Source organism: Amblyomma maculatum, chromosome 6, assembly GCF_055883805.1.
Source record: "Amblyomma maculatum isolate TAMU_Amacu chromosome 6, ASM5588380v1, whole genome shotgun sequence".
Lineage (NCBI taxonomy): Eukaryota > Metazoa > Arthropoda > Arachnida > Ixodida > Ixodidae > Amblyomma > Amblyomma maculatum.
In genome coordinates this window covers 49,549,479-49,576,152 of record NC_139349.1, presented here as the reverse complement: position 1 = coordinate 49,576,152, position 26,674 = coordinate 49,549,479, and the positions used below count along the sequence as shown (strand labels likewise).

General features: G+C 43.9%; 1 protein-coding gene and 2 pseudogenes across 2 annotated transcripts in view; 1 reads left to right on the top strand and 2 right to left on the bottom strand.

Moving 5' to 3' along the window:
• Positions 1 to 26,674, top strand: part of LOC146185700 (uncharacterized) — a 71,627-nt gene extending 44,953 nt beyond the window's left edge. For both annotated transcript variants that reach the window (XM_084606624.1, XM_084606625.1), the window contains 6 exons: positions 69 to 289; positions 1,731 to 1,829; positions 6,641 to 6,879; positions 14,730 to 14,840; positions 14,965 to 15,219; positions 19,881 to 26,674. In XM_084606624.1, the coding sequence (XP_084462750.1) occupies positions 69 to 289; positions 1,731 to 1,829; positions 6,641 to 6,879; positions 14,730 to 14,840; positions 14,965 to 15,192 (898 nt within the window). In that variant the 3' untranslated portion in view covers positions 15,193 to 15,219; positions 19,881 to 26,674. The remainder of the gene's footprint in view (positions 1 to 68; positions 290 to 1,730; positions 1,830 to 6,640; positions 6,880 to 14,729; positions 14,841 to 14,964; positions 15,220 to 19,880) is intronic.
• Positions 7,692 to 8,624, bottom strand: LOC146185702 (uncharacterized; annotated as a pseudogene).
• LOC146185701 (uncharacterized) lies at positions 10,261 to 11,259 on the bottom strand (annotated as a pseudogene).

Sequence of the window (26,674 nt, the reverse complement as noted above, 5' to 3'; positions counted from 1 at the left end):
TTTGGTGGTTACACCATCTCTGTACAATCAAGTCATGTGTTGTTTATCTTTGTTCCAACCTCAATCAGATACAACGTCATGCTTGTAAAGCAAGGGCCCACAACCACGGAAAGCAGCGTAGCTGATAAACAAAGCATCGAGGCCAAGCCTGGCGAGCGCTCTATGGCCGTAGTGTCTTTTGGGAATGTGGCCCCTGGCATATACCACCTTCGCATCCATCCCGATGACCCAGGTTGGATTGCAAGTGACTGCTCTGTAACTGTGACAGACGCATTCATGATTCCAGAAAGTGAGTGTTCGCTGCCAAAGGCATTGCAGTCATTTATTTCCTTACGTGCGGAACCTCTCTGCTATGTTGATCTCAAGAAAGCAGCAGAAAACATCTACGGATTGGGTGTCATAACTATATTTCTAGGATTGTGCTTAGAAACCACAGGTGAACTGTGTTTTCAGTTTCTAAGAAATTGGAAACTTTGCAAAAAGTTGATGCACTACATGCAGACTCATTTTCTCTCTTTTTTGTTCTCAGCTTCCCAATATTTATATCCTTTTGCGTGTTGGAGGACACATGTGTTTAAAACGTTAACACTGTTCTAATAGCTTGTTTATTATTATTATTATTGTTGTTATTTATTTTATATATATATATATATATATATATATATATATATATATATATATATATATATATATATATATTTTATGTGGTGCACCCTGTCGGTTACAGTCATACTTCCAAGCTGCATTATTTGTCTCTCAGTCTTTGAGGCGTATGATAGCCTTCGCTGCTTATGCGCCACTAAACCCAACACAACACAACACAGTCTGAAAGGACGCATATAAGTTGCTCGTTCGTTCTGCGTCCTCTCATTTCATCTTTCAGTGACAGATCTATTTTGATGCTGCACCTCGTGTTCTTAATGGAGTAGCGCAAAATAGAAATTCGCTCTTCACTCATATTCTGGTTTTCTGAAGGAAAAAAAAAAGAAAAGCTGATTACACTTGCACTGGTGCCAAGTGACAAACAGTGGAGAGACTATCACATTTAAATCTTCATTCATTCATTCATTCATTCACTCTTGCTGACCAATCCAGCCTTCCTTGGCGCATCGTCTCTTGCAAGGCTTCCCCAGTCTTCCACCCACACCTGCAAAACCCACACACATGCCTGGCAGCATGTATTGGTGCAGAAACCTGCAACTTCCTGCTGAGTAGCTGTTACAAGGGGTTGCATTACTTGTGTAGGCCGTTTCATCTCACGTTTTTTCCTTCTGTTCAAAGCCGAGCTGTAGCATTTATGCACAATTCCTTTGTGTCTTTTTTTCATTACAGTATGAGCGTAGTGGCGCAGAAAGCCTGCAGTCCACTGTATTTCATGTTTGCCGCAGACACTTCCCGACTACAAAACTACTGCATATTTCCCAGGAACCTCTGCTCTAAGAGCTAGCTGTTTAAAAAAAAATATATATATATATATATATATATATATATATATATATATATATATTATATATATAATCTGCCTCATGCTACAAATTATGATGCGCTCTGTAGCGTCCCATTTGGTGGTTGCATTGAGAGTGTAAAACGGTGTGTGCTGTAGTGCAGTTTTCAGTCACCTTTTGATGAAAACTTTGTGATGCAGCATGTTATGTTCTCTCAGTTATCTGTCATGCCATCATAGCAAAACTGTGCACTTATTTTAATTCTCCCATCCTGTTTCTTCCCAGATGCGCAATTGAGGGCTGCCCTTTCTGCATCCTTGATTTGTGGGCTGGTCCTGCTTATTGTCATATTAACAGCTTCGATTGTCTATGTCTACCTCAAGAGTGAGTACCTTCGCTATAGAAATTATTAGCACTGCGAGTGTCAACTAAAAAATAGCCCTCTGTCACTATGCTGACACATAATGCAGTGTTGTATCAGTCGGGATTGGTCGGGTTGTATTGGTCGGGTTGCTGCTGTCGAGATTTTTCTGGCAGTTCACTTCACTGATTAGAACTAGTAGCTGCATCTCAGCCCTAGATGGGGAGAACATAAGTCATCCTAGCCACATCATGGGATGAACATGATGCCATGCAGTACCAGTTTCAGTTCATATTGAGTGCCGTAGCCACTGCATGCGTCATCATCAAACGCCGCATATTTACCGATCTTTTGCGTTTCTTGCGCTTAGTTTCTGCTTCATATGGAAAAAAGCATAAGATTTCATCACGCTGCAGGACCTTAGCAAATGTGTTTTTCTTCGATTAAAAACTGATATGGCATCGTCTTGTTCACTGCTTCAAACTCCCGATTTGGACTGACCAACCAACTGCGATAACTATAAAGTTAATTGGTGGGTTTTAGTGAATTCTAGCTGAATAATTAGAAGAATTGTGCAGCATAATATGTTCGCAGTGCTTAGAGTTTGTTTCTTTGAACTTATCATTTTCAGGAATTTTTGAAACGCGCAGTATATGTCGACCAAACACAGTTTATTTCTAAGGAAATCATGCAGAACAGTGTTCTGGTCGCTGTAAGCACAGAGTGCTTGTTAGTAGACCAGGTAGCCAGTGTTACATCTTTAATGAAGGTATAGACAAGCGTCAGCCTGTGACGTCAGTGGATATGCGGGGGCGTTGGTGACAGCAGTGACTTTCGTAGTGCAGGCACAAACCCGAGCCATCTGCATTGGATGCAAGGCGCTTGCTGAATTTTTTAGCACTATTCTCGATATTCCAGCAAGCTGCAGTGCGATTTGTTGCGCTGCAAAGCAGAAGAAAGAAAACGGCACTTGTTTGCACAAGTTGCAGTCTGATAGAGATGAAAGCCAAGAGCAGTGGCGTGGGCTAACATGTATTGTACACCTACACTGAAACTTATTGTTCAGTTTGTTGCTCTTAATCCTCATAGTTGCTCTTCGGTCGTGCGACGAACAGCCCAAGAACGAGCGCTTGCAGCCTGTGTATGTCTTATTGTAAACATAAATTGAGACACGATATTCCAATGCAGGGAAGTTGCTCTATCAGATCCCATATTCACCTGCTACAGCCTGAGCATCTGTTTGTACAGAAAAGGACATAAAAACTGTTGCCAGTTACCTCTAGTGGCCACATCGAGCCGCTAAGCGCGATGTTCCCGAAACAGCACCGGACTTATGCAGCAGCACGTTTTTCTGTTTTCACTTTTGCGAGTTTAAACAAGAGGCTCATCATTTGTCAAAGCAAGTAAACGTCACATGGATCTCGACAAAGTCACGCAGCGTTATTTGCCAGATTATCTGAATTTTCTCTTAAAGGTCGTTCAGAACTTGACGAACACACAAAATGTCCATGTACCACATGCACTGATCAAGCCAGATAAGTATGGTATGTATGGTATATCAAGTTTAAACTTCCAACGTGAAATTGACTGAGAGGGACGCAAAATAAGCATGATAAGACGATGCATATTTGAGTAAAAATGTCAAAGTATATTAAAATAGCTCAGCAGAGTGAGCGCAATTTCTGCTGCAAGCTCGTGGGAACATTTGCATTTCTGGTCATGCATCTTTTCTATAAAGCCAGGAGAGCAAAATGACAGCATTCTTATGGGTCTTCATGTATACATTAACCTGTGAACAGCCTTTGCTGGTACCTCAAACACCTTTTTTCATCTAGCAGAAAAACAAAATGTTCGCAGCACAATAAGTGAAAGCATAGAGAACAAAAAAAAAATTATATTCCTCTTATTCAAAGAAACTGTCTAGGTTGTCGGCAATATTTTAAGTTCTCTGGAATGAAAGTGCTTGGAGAAGCAGAAAGCTTGTCAAAAGATTCGTTATGAAAAAGGTGCTTCCAGTTGACCATGACGTCGTCTTCCTCCTTGCATGCACTGGCAATAGGCCCGAAAATTGAAGAGCGTAGTTGACTAGTGTTTCTTATGCCTTGCGCTTTCTCGTTTTCATTTAATTTAATCAGTCACTGTTAAAGTCGCCCACTGCAGCCGTGCTGCTGTTGCTTCGGAGAATAAGGTTGGTACAGCATTCTGTGTCGTAATTGCTCCTAACGAATAGGCTGAGAAATTGCAGAACTACTCTCTAGGCATAAACGGAAACATTTCTTAACACGAAAAACGCATGCTTCGAAATATTTGCATGCTGGAGTTGGTTTCCAAGGCAACATCGCTTGGCGCCGTGTAGGCACGCTGTGTGTGTGTGTGTGTGCGAGAGGGAGGGAGGGAGGGAGGGAGGGAGGGAGGGAGGGAGGGAGGGAGGGAGGGAGGGAGGGAGGGAGGGAAGTGCGAGAAGGGGGGCGGGGGGCCTCAGGTGGCATATAGAGAGTAAAGCTGGAAGAATAAAGAATGAATTTATAAAAAGAACAAACTTTTAGCTACTTACTCATTGACCTAACTAGAACCACACTACACACTAAGCATGCAGTACCTGCTTGGGCTGGACTGTACTGCCTTGCCCTTCATTTACTTGTGTTTTTAAACCCTTAATTAAAAAAGAAATAGGGGCAGTCATTTTCAGTGCCGTGCCCCACATATCATTTCTCCAGTCAAAAATGTCACGTGAGAGGGCAACTGACCCCCCCCCCCCCCCTGGTTGGGCCAGGGCCCTGCTAATAACAGAGACTAAATAAAGAACAAATACGACATCACTCTCTCTCTCTCTAGTAAGGGTACCCATATCCTCTCAATTTGTGGGGGCTTTCTTCCTACTTGCAAAATTCCCACTCTTAAAGACTAGTAAAATTCTTGACACTGATGTGCTCTCACTCATTATCTGTACTTAGAGCCACGAAGCCGCCATAACGAAGGCGACAGGATGTCCAGAGAACAAAATAACGGATGGTTCTGTTTCCCACACTTTGGGTACTGTGCCAGGGGGACGTCATAATTGCTTTTTGACGAGCTTTTCGCCACGGGTGCTTGTTACTATCGTCCTTGAAAGGCACAGGTGTTAGGACATGGGGCAGTGCAGGCAGCTGTGGGGAGGTGCTGACTGCCTTTCCAAAGATAGCCTACGATGTCAGGGGGTCATGCAAAGACGGTGACAGCGGTCAGAGACCTGGTTGGTTGACCCTCTACATGGTGCGTGTGGGGAGACTCTCTGCTTACATTTGAAAGCAGCTTCAGCACATGCAGGCATCATGCTGAGGAATTCAGCTGCAAGTTAGTGGTAGCCTTTAAAAAACTTCTGGCATGGTACTGCAACATTAAAAAAATATTGACATGTTCCAAAAGGAATGAAAAATAACTTTCCTCAGCCTGTGTCAGGCATTGCCACACATAGTGAGCACTTCATGTGTAGAGGTGGTCCTTGCAAGTATTTGAGTCAAATTTAAAAGCTCTGCTTAAAATTTACGAATAATTAAAAAAAATTACTCCTCGTAACCGATTAGTGTGAAACCTCATCAAGCCTTCTTAGCCAGCCCTGCCTCGCTGACATAAGCGACATGGGCGAGACGTGGCATAGCAAGGTAGAGTCTAGTGCGTGTTGAGGTTGAAGAGGGCATCATTTTAAGCTGGCTTAACTTGCGATGGGGTGACATGGATATAATATCCCTTTGCACTTTTCGTAGCCTAACTGAATAGCTGCAAGGGGCTAAGTAAAACCTCTTGCCACATGAAGCCATTGTAGATTGGCCAATGGTTCACTTGGCACAAGCATATTATATTACCCAGTTAGTAGGGGTTTGTGAATATCGAAATTTTCGAATATGGATCGAATATGAATATGGAAAAAAAATGTGCCTGTGAATATAGAGTCAAATAATGAATACCTGATCAGTGACATTGTTTGTCTTGTTTATTTCAAAATTCACGTGTGTGTGCAAATAAAATTAAATTGGAATTGCACAGAAGTGTTGACCACTGAAAAGTCCAGCTTTGCACTTTGAGGCAGGGAAAGCACTGCAGCAATTCCTTTCTGAGGTTCCTGGCCTGCGTGTAATCTTCAACGTGGCTGAAGGAAATGAAATAGAGCTGTCATATCATTGCTGAGGGCAGTAAACTCTCGTTAACTCAACCTTCAAGGAACGAAAAAATAAATAAAGATGTCCATGAAATGGATCTTGAAAGCTTCGGAAAAACATTTCTGTCACAGTAGTGTTTATCTGATGAATACCTGCACGATGGTTGTCTGTATTTGAGATTAAACCGAAGTGAGAATGACGTTCTTACCCGGTACTGTCTAGCACTTCGCTTTGTGCACACTGTCAGGAAGTTCATCTTCGCAGAAGGGAAGGTCTTTCTTCACGAAACGGCCCCGTTGCATTTTGGGGGTGCTTCACTGCACGGTGAAAGTGGTTAGACATTACAGTGAATAATTCCCAAAATGCGACTGGGGCAGTTTTGGGAAGAGGCCTTCTCAGCATCGCAAGTCCAAGCGGTCAAGCATTGCAGTGAAGCGTGCAGTGCGGGAAAACTGCAGTGAATTTAAGCATTTTCAGCGTATTCAGGATTTTCAAATATTCGAAATTTCTGAATATCACTTTTTCGAATATGAATCGAATAACAAAAAATCAATTTGTATTCGAAATATTTGTACACCCCTATACTGTTGGCAGTATTGGTGATAGAACTCTTGGGCCAAGCTACCCCTGTGTCAGAAAAATTAATAAAAAAAATTTATGGACGAATTTTCAATTCATGTTTTTGTTGCATCTCATAGGACAGACTGTGCCTCCGTGCGCATCAGCCACTGTGTTCCTGCTGTACTCCTATGACTCAGCTTTGCACTTCAAAGCAGTGAAGGCACTGCACCAATTCCTTTGTGAGGTTCCTGGCCTGCGCGTAATCTTCGACGTGGCTGAGGCAAATGAGATGGAAGCTCCACACCACTGGCTGCCGACTCAGCTGCGTCATGCCGATCACATTGTGCTCGTGATATCGGCTGGCGTCTATGAAAAGGTGCGTGACCACACTTTAACGGATGTTTCCTAACCGCAGTATTGCTTGTTCTTTATCCGTGTTATATTTTATTCATATTATGGGCCTTTTTATTTTGCATACAGTTTTGGTTTGCGTATAGTATCTTGCCTTTGTCGGGTGGATGCTGAGTGTATGCATTTATGAAGTGTGGATTACAGTTAAAGTATGCATTTCTATCATTTTGGGACCCTGCAAATCGAGGATGACTGCTCTTACTCAGATGCTTGTGAACATTCGTCAAGCTTTTTATTGCAGGGTTTTTATCCAAGGAACCGTTAAGAGTTACTATAAATTGCCTTGGTATAAGACCTAACATGGCATGGTTTTATGTGATTTGGAAAGATTTCTTTGCTGGTCTGTCTGGCAAGGTGTCAAAGATGAGCACTACGGCAGAGGAGAAAGGTCTTAAACACTTTTGCAAGCAAACATAATGTTGTCGCCAAACAGATTTCATCATGCAAAATAAATGTGGTGCATAGCACCACATCAGAGCACTGCTTGTTTGATACTTGGCCAGTATCCCACCTTTGCCTTATGGACGAACGGAGTAACACTTTATAGTTACTGCTTCTACTAATAAGTGTTCCCATGCTGCCGTGCTTTGAGGCGACCCCCAGGCACGAAGGCCAGGAGAGGAAGCCAAGCAACCACGCCGCTTCAGAACCAAACACAAAACTGCTTTATTTAAGTCACCCCAGCTGGGCTTCAACTTAGAGGGCGCCACTAGTAAGTTAATAGGTGGCCCCAACATCTCTCCCCCTCAGTCATAAGTTCAAGCAGTCCGGTGGCCGCTACACGGTGGCCGCTACGGGTAAACACAACACCATCACCAGGACGTGAAGAAGGTCCCGAGGCTGGAGAATTGTGGAATCTGTTGCCCTCAGCACAAAAGGAACAAGGTGACGATTCTGCTGCAGAATCGTTCCTCGCTCCGTTTCGACGACGAAGGACCTTGGACGCTGTGCCTTACTCAGAACTGTGGCACGCACCTGGTCGGGTCGAACCCAGACCTGTTCACCAGACTGAAGTGATGGCAGATCCCTGACGCGATGACGTCGGTTGAAGTTCTTTGCAGTCCTTTTCTTGTAAGGGTCACCTCTGAGGGCTGCCTCCTCCCTTTTGGGTCAGTGTGGATGAAGCTTTTCATCCGGCTTTGTGACTCGAGTTCTCAGTTGCCTTCCTATTAAGAGCTGAGCCGGGCTGAAGCCACTCACATCTGGTGTATTCCTATAGCTTAGAAGGGCCAAGTGAGGATCTTTTGCCTTATGGAAGATGTCTTTCACAGTCCAGATCATTCGCTCTGCCTCTCCGTTAGACTGTGGGTAAGGGGGGCTACGGGGGATGTGGTCGAAACCATAAGCTGTAGTGAATGCGGCAAATTCACGTGAAGAAAAGGGTGGACCGTTGTCTGACTTAACCTGTTGAGGTATCCCATGACGGGTGAACAGGCTTTTGAGCACCTTGATGATCACTGGAACTGTTGTACTTTTCAGAGTCACCACCTCCGGGAACCGGGAGTAGTAGTCTACTACCATTAAGGAAGTTTGAGAGTTGTGGTGAAAGAGGTCCATGCCCGGAACTTTCCTGGGACGACCAGGTTGGCTTTTGAGCACCTCGATGATCACTGGAGCTGTTGTACTTTTCAGAGTCACCACCTTTGGGAACCGGGAGTAGTAGTCCACTACCGTTAAGGAAGTTTGAGAGTTGTGGTGAAAGAGGTCCATGCCCAGAACTTTCCAGGGACGACCAGAGAGATTTGTAGGAAGGAGTGGTTCCACTGAATTCACTCAAGTAAGGGCACATCTTTCACAGCTGGTCAGGAGGGAGGTTATCTCCTCTGTTATGCCAGGCCACGACACAGATTCACGATTGAGGGCCTTGGTGCGACGATGCCCTGATGTCCTTCGTGCAGAAGCGTCAAGACTGCTGGCCTCATTGCAGAGGGGATCAGGAGGAGAGTGCCTTTGAGGAGAAGACCATCACAAACAGAAAGTTCATCCTTTATTGATTCATACTTTGACTCAAGAAGAGGTACCTTTGACTTCTTTGACCAGCCGTGCTGGCAGAAAGAGATGAGCATGGTTCATTCTCCATCACAACTTTGGGCATTCCTGATATCTTGCATGTTCACAGGAAGCACATCTGGAGCAGAAGCCACAACTTTGGTAGCAAAAAGTTCCACGGTGTCTACTGGATGCACTTAAGGAGGGATGCGAGATGATGCATCCGCTGTAGCCAACAATTTTCCAGGCACGTACATTATCTGAAACTGGTAAGGCATTATCTTAAGCCTGAGTCTTTGCACCTTCGGAGGGAGTATGTCAAGTTCCATTTTGCTAAACAATGACACGAGAGGAAGGTGATCAGTTTCTATGGTGAAGGTGGTGGCTTTGATGAACTAGTCGAACTTCTGGATGGCCCACGCTGTAGCCAAGGCCTCTTTTTCTGTTTGACTTTACTTTTGTTCTGTGGTCGTCACTGCCCTTGAGGCAAAAGCTACTGGCCTCCGTTCACCAGTCGGTTGTGCTTGTAGCAGCACTGCTCAGAGTCCAAAAGAGCTGCCGTCGGCAGAGACTGTTGTGGCATACGATGGGTGGTACTTGGCCGAGCAGCGTTCAGACGTCAGAAGCTCTCTGACGTTTTTGAATATGGCTTCCTGTTCATGTTGCAAAGTCCAACTAGCATTCTTGTTGAGAAGGGTGCGTGTCGGAGCAGTGATTTCCGAAATATGAGGCAAGAACCTGGCAAGATGATTTGCCATCCTGAGTAAATGTCTGACACCTGCAACGTCTGTGGGAGGTGGCATTGCATACAGTGCATTTCTGTAGGAAAGGCGCAGTATCTGTCACACTTTCTCCGAAAAGAGTGCATTTGGATGGTACACCATCGCTGCTGTCGCATGGCGTTCCTTGGCGCACGTTCAAGTGTGGGATTGCAGATGGCAGGAACGCTAGACAAGAAGAGACCTTAAGCTTTCGCTACTTTAGTCGCTAAAGTCCCTCGTAATAATTTTGGTACTACCACCAGTCCGGCGCACCACGGATTTGCTTTATCAATACGGCGAATGATGCTGTCGCTTTCGAGTTTTTCAAGTGCTTGGTGAACAACTTCACGCAGCGGGATTGGTATCCTTCGAGGTGCACTAAGGGAGAACGGCACAATATCTTGTTTCAAGCGAATGGTGTACTCCTCTCTGAGCGTGCAGAGGCCACGGAACAGTTCAGCATAGAGCGTTACAGTACCCAAAAATTTAACAACTTCAAAAGCTTGGGTGGCTGGTAGACCCAGTAAAGGTACTGAAAGTGACTCAATGACATAAAGAGGCTGGGAGCTGTTCTTTCCTTGCCAAGATAGATGTGCCTAATAGGAGCCCTGTACACGCAGAGGTTGGCCACCGGGCCCCGTCAAAATAGCATCTAACTTGGCGAGCTCAGCCGGGACTCCGGGAAAGTCACTTGGGACTGCGGAAACCTCAGCCTCTGAGTCTACTTTGAACTGAGCTGTGTAGTTGTCGACTGCGACATCCACATACTTGGCTTTAGCTGGAGACTCGAGAGTGTGCAATTGGATAGCACTGAGATAGGCCTGCTTAGACTTCCTGGAGTGGCAAACTTCAGCAAAATGACCTTTCTTACTGCAGCAGTTGCAGATAGAGCTCTTCGCCGGGCACTCTTCTGTGTGCACGGCCGTAGAAGAAACGGACCAGAATGCCACGATAGCGTTCTGACTTTGCGTCCGTTGAGCGCATTCTGGCGTCTACCGGCCATCGCGAAACCTTTTGAGTCGCAGCATTGGACTGACAAGCGTCCAAGATTCTTTGAGAGTTAGCTTCGGGGAGCAGCAAAGCTTTTTGGAGAGACGCATGTCAAGCAATCCAACGACAAACCTGTCACGGACCAAGCGTTCTTCCACTGCCGGTGACGGGTAGTTGCAACGTTTGACTAACTTGAACAGTCTGGCGTAAAATGCATCTACACTCTCACCAGGTTGCTGAACAAGCTTGTGAAAGTAAGACAACTCATATATGTATTTCATTACAGGGATGCACGAAGTGCTCGGAGAAGCGTTTGACAACTGCGTCATAGGAGGCTAACGCGACAGCGTTGAGTGAAAAAGTGCCTAGCAGCGTGCGAGCTTTCGGGCCCATACAGTACAGAAGCGTACGTACTTGCATGTCTTGCAGAGCATTCCGTAGTCCGGAGACAGCGGCATAGTCCTCGTAGCAAGACTTCCACGAAGACAAACTTGCCAGGTTGCAGAATTTGAACGTGCCTGGCTGTTGCAGAGTGAGGCCTAGCCACTGAGTCTGCTGGGTGCTTTTGTTTGGGAGCATCTTTTTGCCGTTGATGGTCATTGAGAGCTGCTTCAAGACGAGTTTTTTATGCTGCTGTCACTTCTGACACCATGTTGTGTGGGCGTTCCCGTGCTGTCGTACCGGGAGGCGACCATCAGCCACGAAGGCTGGGAGAGAGAGCCAAGCAACCACGCCGCTCCAGAACCAAACGCAAAACTGCTTTATTCAAATCACCCCCAGCAGGGCTTCAGCTTAGAGGGCACCACTGGTAAGTTAATAGGTGGCGACCCCAACAGTATAGACCAACACTGCCCTGTAATGTAAATAAGATGTGCCAGCAGGGCTGACTGGGGCCAAACTAAAGATACACCCCTATGCTGGGTAGGAAGTATGGCTGCCCTTTATAGTGCCCTTTATAGGAGTACGTGGAAATAAAAGTTTTCGAAGTTGTTTACTGATTTCATAGTAAATTTACGAGGTCGACCATTTGTGAACAAAAAACATGTACACGCTACAACTAAACGTAAGAATAGGAGAAGTCATTTCAGAGGCAATATATTTCTTAACACCGCAATACTATATGCATATGTAAGTCCCTCTTGCATGCTGGGTTGCAGAGCAGGAGCACAATGCGTAGAAACACATGTAAGCAACATCTTCCAAAATATTTTTGTTGTTTCACAGAGCAGCTGTTCAATGCAGCTGTTCACTAGTAATTTTCGAGTACCTTGTGGCAGAAGTGTGGCAAACTGTACTCTTCACGCCATGCGGGATGCTGCCACGTGTGCTACATTTTTTCATGAATCCTTTAATAGCTTTTGTTTACTGGTACTATTCCTATTGGCCGTTAAAGCTCGGATTTTAACCCTATCTTGCTTTGATATCTGTGAGTACCCTTTATGCTTGTAAACATATGGTGTTTTTCTGTAGATGGGTGGAGTGACTATTTGTTTGAATGCCGAGCGTCAGTGCCTGCTCTCAAGCTCTTCCATGTGATGCCCTCTTTTGGGCTCTTAAAGCACTTAAATAAATAAAAGATGCATGTGGCAAACAAGGTATGAACAAAGCAGACTGCTCTTTAAAAACACACGTTCCCAGTTTTGTGCTTGGAAACTTGGTACTACAATACCTTGTGTGGCAGAGCTATCCAGACTGTAATCATACTGGAAGCACCTAATCTGTAGCCAGTACTTTGTTTGCACATTTTCTTTTGTGTCCTTAATCTCCTAAAGCACTTTCATCTTAATTTTTATTTCTTGTGTATCATATTCGAAGTTAAGAGTAAACTTGGGCTTGCTGGAGTGAGCTGTTCTCCTGGAGCCATGTTCACAAATTATTATATACTCAGTGCTTCCACAAGGCTTGCATATGTCCACTTTATGTGAGCATAAGAGAGGCGTTCGTAAAGTTTGTCTCTTTGGCTTGAATAAAGGCAGGTACAAAAATGCGGCTTGAGCGGGACTTTCATCATAACATACATATTCTACGCCCAAGAATACGCACCTATGCCACTAATGGATGAGCTGGCACAGACCGTCACTTTAGACTCCTTTATTGTTTGTGCTCTGGAAGAGCATTCTCTTGAAAAATTGCTTTTTCTTCATCCTGGAAGTGCTCATGCTTGGTGTGTACTTCTTGGAAGGAAAGAGGAAAGAGTTATTTTGCATGAGGTAGGATTACTACGGAGGATGGTGCAATATTTCGTAGCCTAAGACAGCCGCGTGTGTCGCCATCACCTGAGTGAACTGGTGCATTGCCATTAAGCAGGCAGAATATTTTTTGCAAGCACGCAGCAACCTTCCTTATGTGCAGGTGGCTGTGAAAAATAGTTGGCACTGAGCCTGCATTTACAGTAACATGTTCCACTATTTAGTCTACAGTTGTCCACTTGTTTGCGAACGTTAGGTGTCCCGCTCTCATCACAATTTCTTGTACGCCAGCGAGAGACGGCAATCCTGCTCGTGATTGTCCAGGCTTGTTTAAGTGACCTAAAATCTTGTGTATCATTTCACAGCATTCTTAAAGGCTTGAACATTATTGCTATACACCACCATTAGTTCGGCATAGGTCTTTGAATGGCAGCCGTTCAAATACAGAAAGCGGACCGCTGTGAATGCTTCCTGGAGGATGCTCTCATATTTTTCTTGATGTTCTAGCGGCATCCTGCAGTTTTTATATTCCGCTAAAAGTAGAGAGATGTAAGTTTGTTTTGATGCCTCTTGTGTATGCCCTTTTTAATTTTTAAGGTTATGGTACTGATAGTTTGACCTTTATGAACGCCCCTCGTATGTGCATGTGGAAGCCCAGTCCGGTGCCCTGCAAACAACATAACCACATTTCTGTTGGCGCATCTATTTGTCAGGGCAATGAAGTTTAGCCATCCCTTTGCCGAATTTTTCGTTTCGTCACAGTTGACCAAGTAAGAGCTAGGATTGAGTTTTCTTTTAATTGTGCTTGCTGCACTTATGTTGAAAGGTGAGAATTCTATGATTGTGTTATTTTGCTGCATTTTAATTTCTTGGGACCAATCAGTTGTTGTTTTAGCATTAGGGCCAGATACCTTGTGGAGCCAGCCTAACTCTATTTTTGATAAAGTTGGAAAAAGGACATGCAAAAAGGCAGAGCTTACTGCTAGACAAATGAAGCTGATACTTTTTGCAGCTTCGATTTCGTACATCCTGAACGTTACATGATGTCATACATGGGTTGTGCATGTTGTTTGGCCGCCCTGCTGCATGCCGTTTTGGTGTGGTATGATACGCAACTGTCGAAGCATTGAAGCTCATAAGGGGTATCACAGTGGAGGGTTTTTTGGGTTGATTGCAACCGCTTCAGGTCTAACATATTTTGACATTGCATAACACACTGGTATTTCTGCGTTTGGTATGCAGTTGCCGTGGATGGAATTTAACCCTACAACATTGAACGTAAAGCCAAAGCCGTAGCGTCAGGGCCAGTGTAGTGAGTCGCAGGCAGTCATCTTGTTATGTGCGTCTTCTCACAGTTCAGTGGCTTTACACCAACAGATACTTGCTTGAGCTTTACTTGGTAAAACAAAGGTGTTATAGATGGCACTATTGTTGCAGCAAGACTGTCAGCTTAAATGTAAATTACTGTTAACATTTCGTCACTCAAATTTCATTTTTCACTTTGCTAGGGTGTAATGTCTCAAAAGCGATTCAGGCTGTGATGGACGCTGTAATGGAGGGCTTTGGAAATTTCGACTATCTCCGGTTCTTTAACGTGCACTATCACCTCACAGTACTTGAGCACCTAGCATTTCACCTCCATTGAAAAGCAGCTGTTGTGGCTGGGATCAAACTTGCATCCTCGGGATCAGAAATTGAGCACCCTAATCACTGAGTCACCATGAAGGAGCTTATTCAGATGATACTAAGATGGTGTTAAGATGAAGATAAGGTTTCAGCTTTTTTTAAGAGGATATTGCATGACCTTTTGTCCTTGATGGGGCTGCAGGATCACTTGGTGCATATATATGGTCTCAGGTGGTGATACTGGTAATTCGTTACGACAGGTGGAGAAGCGCCAGATGCCCACTGACGAATATCATCCATGGGGCGACCTTGTCACGCCTGCTGTCTATGACATTCTGCGTCTCGATGAGCTCCAGAAGAAGCTAGTCAAGGTGGGATGTCACTGCTTACTTCATGCATCATTTCTTTGTGTAGCCTGGCTCTGCCAGATGGTGAGATATTGAGTGAGAGCCAGTGCTTCATTATGCAATGCACTGCTTTCCGCCACCACCGCAGGTTGTGATGTATGGGACATCCGAGACAATGGTGCCAACACCTCTGTTCACTCGGGGAGTGACCTTCAAGCTTCCCAAACATACAGGCCGACTCCTGCACCACCTGTTTGGGCAGCAGTGCCACTCAGCGTTGCATTGCAGAGTGCGGCATCCACAGTGGCCTGACCCTGAGAGCGAGCGGGTGTTCCGGAAGGCACTGGAAAAGCTCGAGCTTGAAAGCACCATCTGAGTCAGCTTCTGTGTCTGCCCTCATGAGGTGAGCAGATACATTTTTCTTCAGCTGTACAAAATGACTGTTCCTCTAGTAAGCTCATCAGAAAATGAATTGGGCATGTTTTGACCACTGCATTCAGCTGCTTTAACCGACGGTCACAGGATTAATCCCAACTGCTTTAGCCATGCATGGATGAAGGTGAAACGCAAGAATGTCTTTGTTTTCTGCAACGTCAGTGCATGTTAGTGTTGAAATAATTCAAAGTTTTTTCAGAGGCCTCCGGACTGGCCAGTGATACTCCAGATCAGTCTGTCAATGCGTAGCTGTCATCATGGTTTTGGTAAATAAAGGCAGCGAAGAGCAGCATTGAACCAGTTGACTATAGGGCTAACTTGCCAACTTTCCATGGCTATGCAGTTATAAAGCAGTAGGGCTTAATCGTCATGTGTGGCAGTCATGTCGAAGACACCCTCCAACACTGAATTCACAGATTACACTGCAGTGGTTTTTAAACATCAACCTTTTTGCTCCAGTCAGGATTTCAACAAGATGCCTAAGTTCAATCTGGGAATGTTTATGGAGTGTGCATTTTCGTTTTTTTGTTCTTATTCATGCATTATGGTCATGAAGATGTTTATTCTACTTTTTGTATAGGGAAACTGTAGATGGTGTTGTATGGAGCTAGGTGGAGGCTTTATAAAGAAATGAAAATAAATTCCCCTTTGCTCATGTACTTCAGAGTTCGGGCATGCAAAATGACTCCCAGCATTCGTTTACTTTTGGGTCTATCCAGGTGGAGGTGTAATTCTCTCTTATGTGCAGTGCACATGTCAATGTGATGCGCATCTATTGCAATGTTGATGCAGCAGTTTTACGGATCAAAACCTCTGGCGTACAAAAAAAGCATTGCTAACCTTCCTGCCAACCAGAATAAGTTATGAGTGCAGCATAAAGCAGTTAAATTGTGAATGTCGACTGCAACTGTGCTTGGCAAAATTTACCTTAAAGTGTAAAGCAAGTTATTGTCCATCGCATTATGCTATGTGGGGTTCAGTGTCCTAAAGTTGCATATGGACTATGGAGAATTCCATAATGTAGGGCTGCAGATTCATTGCCAGCAGCTAAGTTTTGCAAGCACTATCTTTCTGATTGTCATGTTATGTCAGCTTATATCATCTTATTTAGGGTTTAATATCCTTAATAATATCCTTAATGTAGGCCATCAGAGATGCCTAAGTGGGGGCCTCCAGATGAGTCCGGACCACCTGCGGTTCTCTTAATGTGCACTAACATCACTGAACACACTGGTATCTTTTACATTTTGCTGCTGTAGAAATTTGGCCAGTGTCGATTTGATCCTGTATCCCTTGGCTCACCAGCCAGTATTTCAGTTAGTGTTTGGGAGTACAGTCGAACCCCGCAATAACGAAATCGCCGGGGAAGGAAAACCTTTTCGTTGTCGCGAGAATTTCGCTGTCGCGAAAATGGACAAATAAGCACACCCATTACCTTCCAGAACCAAGATTTAATTAAAAAAGTCGCTTATTTTGCTCTGCTTGACATTGCTGTGCAGGAGCTTGACGACTCTGGCTTCGCAGCTTGATAAGCTATGCATAGCTTCGTCGTCGTCGTCGTGGTCGCCGAGAAAAGTCCGGATCACATCGAATGCATCAAGCACATCACGCGAGCTTACTTGCTTACCTTGTGCTTGGTTTTCGCTATCTTCGTCGTCACTCGCCTCATTTCCTTTGCGCACACTGTCGATAATAGCGTCGTCGCTGAATTCCTCGTGCACGATCAAGTCGGCGTCCGCACACAAAAAGTCCTCCAGTTCAACAGCCTCTGGCACCATTGTATCTACACTGCGAAGCGCGTTCCATGCTTCGGTTAGTGGCTGCAGATCGTCACCGCTTGCAGCTTCCGGTTCTGCCAAGGCGTGCTGACCAGCTGCGAAACCGGCGTGCCTGAAGCAGTTCTGGACAAGCGTGGCCGAAGTAGCAATCTACGCGCCGGCAAGCATCTCCAGCGCCATGAAGAGGTCAATTTCCGTCGGTCGCTTCATTTCGATGTTTAGCAACATCCGCTGTATGAGCCTTCTTCGGTACTCAGACTTCACACTTTTGATAACCCCCTGATCAAGAGGCTGGATAACGGATGTGCAGTTCGCGGGGAAAAAAATCAAGCGGATGCTCGTCAGGGCAACGTCTTCAATGTAGTGCGCACTGCAGTTGTCCAAAAAAAGGCAGACATCTGCCCTGCTTTCGCATGTCCGTATCAAAGGCTTCCAGCCAGCTTGTGAATATTGCGCGCGTCATCCACGCTTTTTGGTTTGCAGTGTACTGGACCGGAAGCTTTCGGTTACGTTTAAAACACCGTTGAGTCTTGCTCCGGCCGATCACGAGGAGGGGACGCTTGTCAGATCCATCCATGTTTGAGCATAAGAGAATGGTGACCCGCTTTTTGCTCAGCTTGCCGCCATGGCATTTTTTTCCTTTCAGGTCTAGCGTTTTTGAAGGCAACATTTCATAGAAGAAGCCCGTTTCGTCCGCATTATAAATTTCGCAGGGCTCGTACTCGTCCATTATGCCTTCGTAACTTTTCTCCATCCAGGAAGATGCTGCTTCAGCGTCTACGCTCGCACACTCCCCCGACAACACTTTGGCGACGATGCAGTGCCGCGCTTTAAATCGACTTAGCCATCCGGCACTCGCCTTAAAGTTGTCGTGCCCCAGAATGCACGCGTAGTCAATCGCCTTTTGCTGCAGGAGGCCTCCGTACAAAGGCACCTTGTTCGCTCTCTTGTCCAGGAACCACTGAAATACGGCTTTGTCCACGTCTTCGTAGACCGGCGCTGCCAAAGTCTTGTTCTGAGCGCGCGCGCCGTTCTGGAGTGCCGCCATGATGCCATTCCTTGATTTCAGAATCGTAGAAAGCGAGCTGCACGGGATACCGAACTCCTCCGCAATATCAGTCTTCTTCCTGCCTTTTTCAGCTTCGTCGATAATTGCAGCCTTTTCTTGCAGCGTCAAAAACTTGCGCTTCATTACAGGAGGCGGCATGTTTCCGACAGTAAAAAAAAACAACAACAAAAAACACTGTACACAGGCAAGTCGCGAGCAGCACAAGGCGGATGGCGAGATCGGCGAGATAGCGTGGTCGCGTGGTCGGCGCACTTGCGAAAAGAAAAAAAAAGGAGGTTCCTTGCTCTTCCCCGGTTGGCCGGCGGTGTCGTCACGTGGCGTGAAACGTCGCATACATGCGTAGTGGCCAACAGACAGGCTAGCAAAAAGCCGCTTTCAGCGGGGGGGGGGAAAAAAAAAGCTTTGCTATCATCATAATTACCGAACCAACTGAAAGTAAACAAAAATGGCTGCGCCGGTGCTTGTTGGCAGGTGAAATGAACGGGCTCGACTTGTCGGATGAGAGTGCTGCTGCAGTTTCGCCCATTCTATGTTCCCGACTGGCTGATGTGCCGAAAAAATGTTGCAGATCACTACCTCAAACTTTCGTTAATGCGGGACTGCTTTTTAAAAACTCTTCGCTGTTGAGAGGGGACAAATGCATTGAACCCTATAGGAGTTCGCCGGGGGCGCCAGAATTTTTCGTTGTCGCGAGAATTTCGTTCTTGAGGGCTTTCGTTATAGAGGGGTTCAACTGTACTAGTAAGAGTGTAGGATTTGCCTAAACTACTGCTGAAATGAGTTTGGACACCAAATTCTTGGCGTTTCTTTTTACTTCCAATAATGCTGTTCAGGACCTCAGGAACGATAGAACAGGAGAAGATATGTCTCAGTGAAACTTAACCAATTTACAAAACCACCGTTTTTCTCCTGAATTTTCAGTTTCAGTTAAGAGTTTTTGCTGGCTGTGGCATAGAAAGATCACACACAGGACCACCGCGATCACATACTCTCAGAGAACATGGTATGACATATCTGTTGCTTTGCCGTCTGCTTGCTTTAAGAGACTGTCACTACTGCTGGCTTTGTGTGCTATACTCCAGGGTCAGGGCCTGTGGACAGCGATGTAATAAATTATTTAGGCACATTGTGGGTATTTCTTCTTCTGAGACCTTGCAAGCCTTTATCAAGAACTAAGATGGAACCTCAAATTTTGATGTGTCTGCTTTCTTTAAGGCTGTGGTTGAGCTGATTGTTGCAGTCTAGTGCAGCTGCAGAGACAATGTGGTACTGCTGACGAAATGCAGCTAACCATCTTACTGCAGTGTCACGTGGCCTTGGGCTTGCAACTGAATACATTTCATGTGTGTTTATACCGTACTATAAAACAATTTTGTGCTTTAATAGCACGCAGACGTTTTGACAGCATGCATTTTAAGCAGCTCCAGAACCTTCCGTCTAAAGCAATATTGCTGGAACAGACAATGTCTGGTGCAGTGGGACTGTACCGTGCAAGCTTGCATTGTAGATGCATTCTCTTCTGTAGTGGAGGATGAATTTTTTCTCAGTATATTTTTATTCTTTGACTACATGCAAAGAACAAGAAGCCTCAAAAGCTTTTTATGGGAATGAATCGGAGTAAACCAGCTGCCCTAGCTTCTTGGTAGGACATTGTAAGCGTGAGTTTTTAATCATTGAGAGGTACTAATGGTCACAGAATGAGCAGATTTATCATTGATGTGATGTTAAGACAAGAACTTAATTTTTTGAGACATGCTCTCTTTTGTTTTCTTTATTTCCTAGGTGTCATTTGAAGAAAGGGCCTGGCTGCTTGACGCTTTGCCCATCATATACATTTCGAGCCACAGGTATCAGCTGTATCCAGCCAGGTACAGCTATTGAGAAGAGCAGATCTTTTGCTTGGAAACATTTGGTGAACTCTACAGAGACCGTTCTCCTGCAAAACTGGATTCCACTTGTTCCCTGCCATAGCAGTCCTTCTGGTCCATACCTGAAAAATATTAATCCTTATAGTTGAAAGATTAGAGACATGAAGGTGAACAAAGGTATCGAGATGATGGAGAACCAACACTGTCAGGCTCTTAACTCATTCATATTTGGCTGCACTCTATTCACATAGTGTATACAGTCGAACCTGTGTATATTGAGCTTGAAAGGAATTACGAAATAGTTCAATATACCATCAAATAAATATGTAAAAACTCCCACAAGCAGCAATGTGTTTAATCCACATTAGTGACATGCTTCTTGCAGCAATGTGTCTGTGCCTCTCGCCAAGTGGATGCTGCATTGGGAATAGTCACTACATGTTATAAAATGTCTAATCTCGTTGTTAGTACACTATAAATAGAACAATTGCTGATTAAAAAATAAAGTATGGTGGGCTTTGGTTAAACTGGCTCAGAGTAGGTGTTCATTTCACCATGCAGTTTTAAAGCATTGGTGCTGTCAGCAAAAGTGGGTAAAGAGTGCCGTTGGAAGAACTACTCCTTTTTGGGGTGTGGCATTTGGATAAATATATTGAATAGTCAATGAAATTGCAGTTGCTTTTGCGCTGGATATTCAAGATTTTTCAGGATGGTTAATGTAGCCAATAATTTGAAATATACAGGTTCAATATATCCAGGCTCAACTGCAAGTATTGTATGCATGTTATCATTATCTCTTTGGTTTTCTTTTTTTACGAACTGGAGCTGCTGACTGGAATGCATGTTTCAGCAGGTGTCACAGCAGCCAAGCCCCAGCAACACATCCAAGTTCTCTCTTGTACTGAATACTTATCTTAGATGTTTTTATATTTTTACATAATGTGCCATGAGTGTGAAATGTTTGTTCATTTTTTTAGTCAGTAGAAGTAGTATATGTTATTATTAGAGGTGTGCGAATAGTGAACTTTTCGGTAGAAAGCAGATATGTGTAAATGAAATTGAGTGCACGTCAAATAGAGTATTTTAAGATGTCTTCACAGGTTACTTTCATATTGTTTCGGATATTAATACATGCGGTTTAAAACTAGAAAAATGTATCTCCACAAAGTGCAACTGTGAGGAGAAGCAGTTGTATTGCTAATTTTGTTTTCACCCATATCGCAAGCATAGTTTAGTCTGCCCATGCGGCCTACCATCAACTAAAGAAGACAGTAATGTTGTAGTGACAGCAGAAATCTTCTTTAGACTAGATAACTACTTTTACAATTCCTTGAACATAATTTTCTTTATAGTTACATGACAAAGGAGATTAATTAATACTATCATGAAGCAATGTAACAGCACCAAATATACTTCCTTAACTGTGTAAGTCACATCAGTGGTAGATTAGTCAAGGAGCAACTCGCAAAACAGGATTACTGAAACATAACAAGATGGCTTGTTTTTGAAAAAAAAAGTGGCAACTGGGGCTGTAACGCAAGTGGGAACACCCTTTCTGCACTTCCTCACATGCCTGTGCAAAACGCTGGATACACAGAGCCTGGCCTGCATGAAGCGCATTTTTGCATGCAAAAACTCATCACATGTGGCACAAGCAGCCATGTCATTGAACTTGTGTGGTCGTGGGCTGTTAACATGCCTGCTTCTTGTGCCTCTGACGGGGAAGATTTGGTCGTGCGGCTACGTGTGTTTTATATGCAGTGCGTCTTTGCATGCTCTTTGTGGGCCAGCTCTAAAAGCTACTCCCCAGATGCAGCTTTGGTGACGGCACGTAGCCCACTTAGCCACTGTACGTCAGTTTTGCTGGTCTGCAAGCCTCATGACGGCTTCAAGCACTGATTGAAAGTGCGAAAACAAACTCGCACCAACCACTGCTCATGGTTTTGAGGCTTCAAGGTTTATGTTTGTCATAATCAAAGATATACTGTTTCCAGATTCTAGCGTATGAAAATTTTGAAGGGTGAGAGCAGTTGGCTGGGAAAAACCACAGAAGCACATGCAATTCATAGCTTCTCTCGTTCAGCTATGCTTCGCGAACCCTGATTCCATGCGGAATTTTATAATTTATGTGCATTTAAGGAGTTTCAAAATTTCAACTATCAAAACCGCAGTACTGATTCAAACGAAAAGTAAGTAATGTTCGCAGAGTATTTGAAATTTTGAATATTCACACCTTTGCAAGACCTACCATACCAGCTTAAAGGAAGTATCTACTTTTGAATGAATTTTTTTTCAGACGTAAAATAATTGCTGCAACAATTTTACCTCAGCACCCAAAATTATTTAAAAAAATAGAAGCACTTTTTCTTTCCTTGCTTTCGCTGACTGCTGGCTTCCTTTTTATGTATGTCATGTTAACAGGCTCCTCATTTTTTTATATTTTACACACATGCATGTTGCACGCATGCCACATGTCCCAGCTAAATGTAAGCAAGCTTCTTTTAGGTTACAGTCCAGTGAAACAAACTGAACTGTTGAGTCACATGGCATAGCCTGCAGTATATTTTATTCTCCATAGTTAATAATTAATTAGCTCACTATCTTATTATTGGCTTGAGGGACAAAGTATCAATGCTCGGTAGCTTAGATGGTCTCAGAAAACAGATAGCAGCAAGCTTTTCATCAAGGTAAGATTTGTGTAACTTTACTGTACTATTATACCTCAAAGAAAGCTATCATATGACCATCTGCTGGCTTGCATCTCAGGCCAACGTTCTTTGATAAGAGACAGATGGAAAACTACGTGCCAGGAAGTGGGCCCACACAATCGTTGGTTTGGCGCCCGTGCATCCCAGTATTACGCCCCCTCCCCACGCTGCTGTGGAGGGGTAAGGCGAAAATTTTAAATGCTACTAACCCTCTTCGTTCAGCAATTCAAGGAAAAATAAAATTGCTTTTGTGTGTTTTTAAATACACATTTGTACACATGAAAAGCCACCGTGTTTGCAGACGTATCTCAAGCAGGCAAGCAACAGACGTCACGTTTGAGCTGCTGGAGCTGCGTCTGCAGCCTCCTTGTTTGAGAAGCGTCACTAGATTCATATGCACACAAAAGTGTTTAAAAAACGCTAACACAGTTTTATTTTATGTTGCGTTGCTGAAAGAAGAGGGTTAGTAGCATTCAAAACTTCCACCTTACCACCCACAGCAGCAGGGGGAAAGGGCGCTGCGGTTGTTTTGTGATGCGTGGGCTCTAGACCGGCGATTGTTTGGGCCCACTCTGCAGCGCTGCACTCCAGCGCAGTTTTTTGTTTCCGTCTAAGAATGTTGTCTCAAGCTCAATGCACATGCAAAGCCTCTTTGGGAGGAGTACTCAGAAAAGAAAGGAGTTTTGTTCTCTTTCATCTTGGGATCTTCAAGTGGCACCACTGGCTCGACCAAGGTTTTGTATTTTGCGAGTTATGGTTTAGGTTTGGTGAAAAAAAAATGAAAGGCGGCATAGCTCTGTTATGCCTGGATATGCGTAGCGAAAAGCAGTGACTACCTAGGGATCAGAAGAAATTAATTTCTCCAGTCTTCTGCGCCGTTCGCCAGCAGCAAAACTCTCCTTGGCTTTCATGTCGAGCATGTCTAAGTTCACCAGCGTTCTATAATTCGTTTACAGGAAAGGAAAGGCGCAGCATCTGTCACTCGCGGAAGGCAAGAAGCGCCACCCGGCGACGTTGGAGCGCACTCATTCCCTCTTGATGCTCACAGCTAACGTCAGATGGGTGATGTCACATCCTTGACGTAGCTCTAATTGAGTGACTTAACTATTTTAGTCTTTGGTGTTTTCAAATTGCATGCCAATCGCAGTATCTGGCACTCGCGGGATCCCGCTGTCATCCTAACGATAGACAAGCGGAAATATGAAGAGCGTTTCACGACCCGGCGCGTGGCGCAGCGGTAAAGCGCTCGGTTGGGGATCCAAAGGAGTCGTGCACCTCCTGCGCCTCTCCTAGTGACGTCACTAGGCGAGTTCGCGTATGTGCAGCTGTGGCTAAAAGTGGTCAGCTGTGGCTAAAAGTGGTCAGCTGTGGCTAAAAGTGGTCAGCTGTGGCTAAAAGTGGTCACACGCACGCCAGACCCGGTGTTGACTAGCCTAGTGAAGCTTCTCGCTTCAAAAAAATAAACTGTTTTTTATTAATGGTACTGTGGAACCATTTCAGTCTGCTGTTTTTCAAGATGGTCTAAAAACTGATCTTCCTTAAAATTAATATAGTTTTGCAGGTGACTTCTAATGCATTTGGTAAAAGCTTGGTTACATTTAGCTAAGACACGTAGTGTGTGTGGGTGTGTATGCATGTGCTTGTTTGTTGTAGTGGATTATGGCAATACGAATCTCGTGAGGTTATGGAAAATATTAAAAGAACAAGCAACATCAACATGCTTAAGCATGAGAAATATATTCAGGCAAAGCAATTTGTGGCTGGCAGGATTTATCTGCTGCCGTGCACTATTCAGCTTAGTGCACAAGCGCTGATCATGGCATCAGGGATATGTACACCAGCTCTCGTTCTTTACAATACATATCTAATGCACCACGTAGTTCTCACTAGTGTGGTCGCGGCTTCTATTTTCATGCCATCCATAGTGGTGTGGCAGAGTGCTTGCCTTGTTGTACACAATACGCTTCAGCTGAGGGATTTACTGAATTTGCCTTATACTGAAACTAGTATCATTCATGATGCTTTCACCGAGATTCTGCTGTATGGTGCCTTGTGCAACTGTTGCTGAGAATCTGTATGTCTTGGTGCCTTGAAACACTGTGTGCCACTTTAAAAGGGAACATACTTTTAAACTGCAAAAAATTGACAGTTTATTTTTAATACATGTGTTTGTGTCTCCGTGTACGCCTCGTCTTCTATGCTGTCTGAAAATTTCAGTGCTGAAATCTACTTGGAAGTGCTTTAAAAAAATGCTTAATGACCCGTGTTAGATCTTCATATCTGGGAATTGTTCGAGCAATCAGCATATTCCACACTTCTAGTTTTTCAACTAGATGATCACCGTATAAAGCAGATTCCTTCATGACTCATCTATTTTGACCCCATGTGTTCCGTTGCACTTGTGAAACTATGCTAAAGCAGACCAAGGCATTTTTTCTTCTTTTTTAACACTGCTAGTTTTGAATTTCCTGTATGAAACCTTCTTTGTAGTCCAGATGTGTTTGCAACTACTGTATTTAAAAAAAATTCAGAATTAAAAAGTTGTTTCTTGTGCAAAAAAAATAATAATAATAAAAAAAAAAATCTAAACTTTCTTGGCCTGCAGCATGGCAGTAGAAACGCAATGAATGTTGAACCAGTTGTCTGCCACAATTTGTCCACTCTGCCAGTTTTTCACAGAAATCAAGGAAGAAATAAATCAGAAAGAAATGTCCTTTAGATTCAACCATGAAGTACGATGAGAGTAGTCACATTATATTTCCATTAAGTTTTTTGGGTACAGGGCTTTAAATAGCTGCTTTATCATTGAGAAGTGTAGTGCGTAGATGATGCTCTGCAACCAGACTATCCGGGGACATTAGACAATATCGCATTCAAAAGCAAGCTTCTGCAAGCTTGCACAAATTATTTTTTTTTGCACATGCTTGTGATACTATATCTATTATAACTAGCGGGCTTTGCCAGTGGTTGCTCTTTTTTTGCTCTTCTGTTTGCTTTGATATATTTGGTTTTCAACAGTGATACATTTCTGTACTTATACAGCACAATACTACACTGTATATCGGACATGGGAGGGGTTTTCTGATAGGTACAGCTGTGAACAAATGTAGAGGGCTCTTGATGACGAAGGATAAGAAGTAGGACAAGAACCACTTACAGTGGCATGCAATGCTGTTGAATATATTGCACAATTGGTGAAATATATTGTGGTGCTACTTTTATGTGTTTTAATGCGAGATTTTTAATGGGATATCCGGTGCTCTTGATCCAGTAAGTAATGTGAAATACTTGGTTCGGTTAATCTGGGCTAAACTGTAACACCTTGTCTCGCATGAGAAACTCAAGAGGTATGTCCTGTGATACATCGCTGTATAATATTTGCAACCACCCAGTGTTCTTGTTCTTGTCAGTAACAAAATGGTAATTGTACCAAACAGCTGTTTTACCTATTTGATTTTTTCGATTTGCACATGTTTTATGAATGCTATACTTCAATGTATGTAAACTATATTGCACAAGTTACAGAGTGATAGGAACTTTGTTGACATAACGTCTGATTGTGCAGTCTTATTTGATTCTGGCTTATGTGACTACCAATATTTCTTGACTCTGCGTCTGACAAATTGGTATTTACAAGCACTTGGAGCTTCTGAGCTTCAGCTGTCAAGTGCGAGCTCCTCATTTCCCTACTCTTTGGCCCTCAAATATTTATGTCACTTTTGTTGGTCAAAGTGCTATATAGTATTGACAAAATATGTGTTGCTAGTTTCAACCTGCAAAAGCATATTGTACGCCTGTTGAAGATAACTATATTCTTTCTTTGTATTCTCTGGGACTACTGTTAAAAAGCCAGTTTCAGTGTTGTAAATAGCAGTGTTTCCTCCGCAGCATTTATTCACATGATATGAATGTTTGCTGGAAGTTGCTTGAGGACACTAGTTTTTGCTGGTACTGCTTACCATGGCTTCAATAAAGTAGTCTTGTTTGCCGCAAAGCCTAA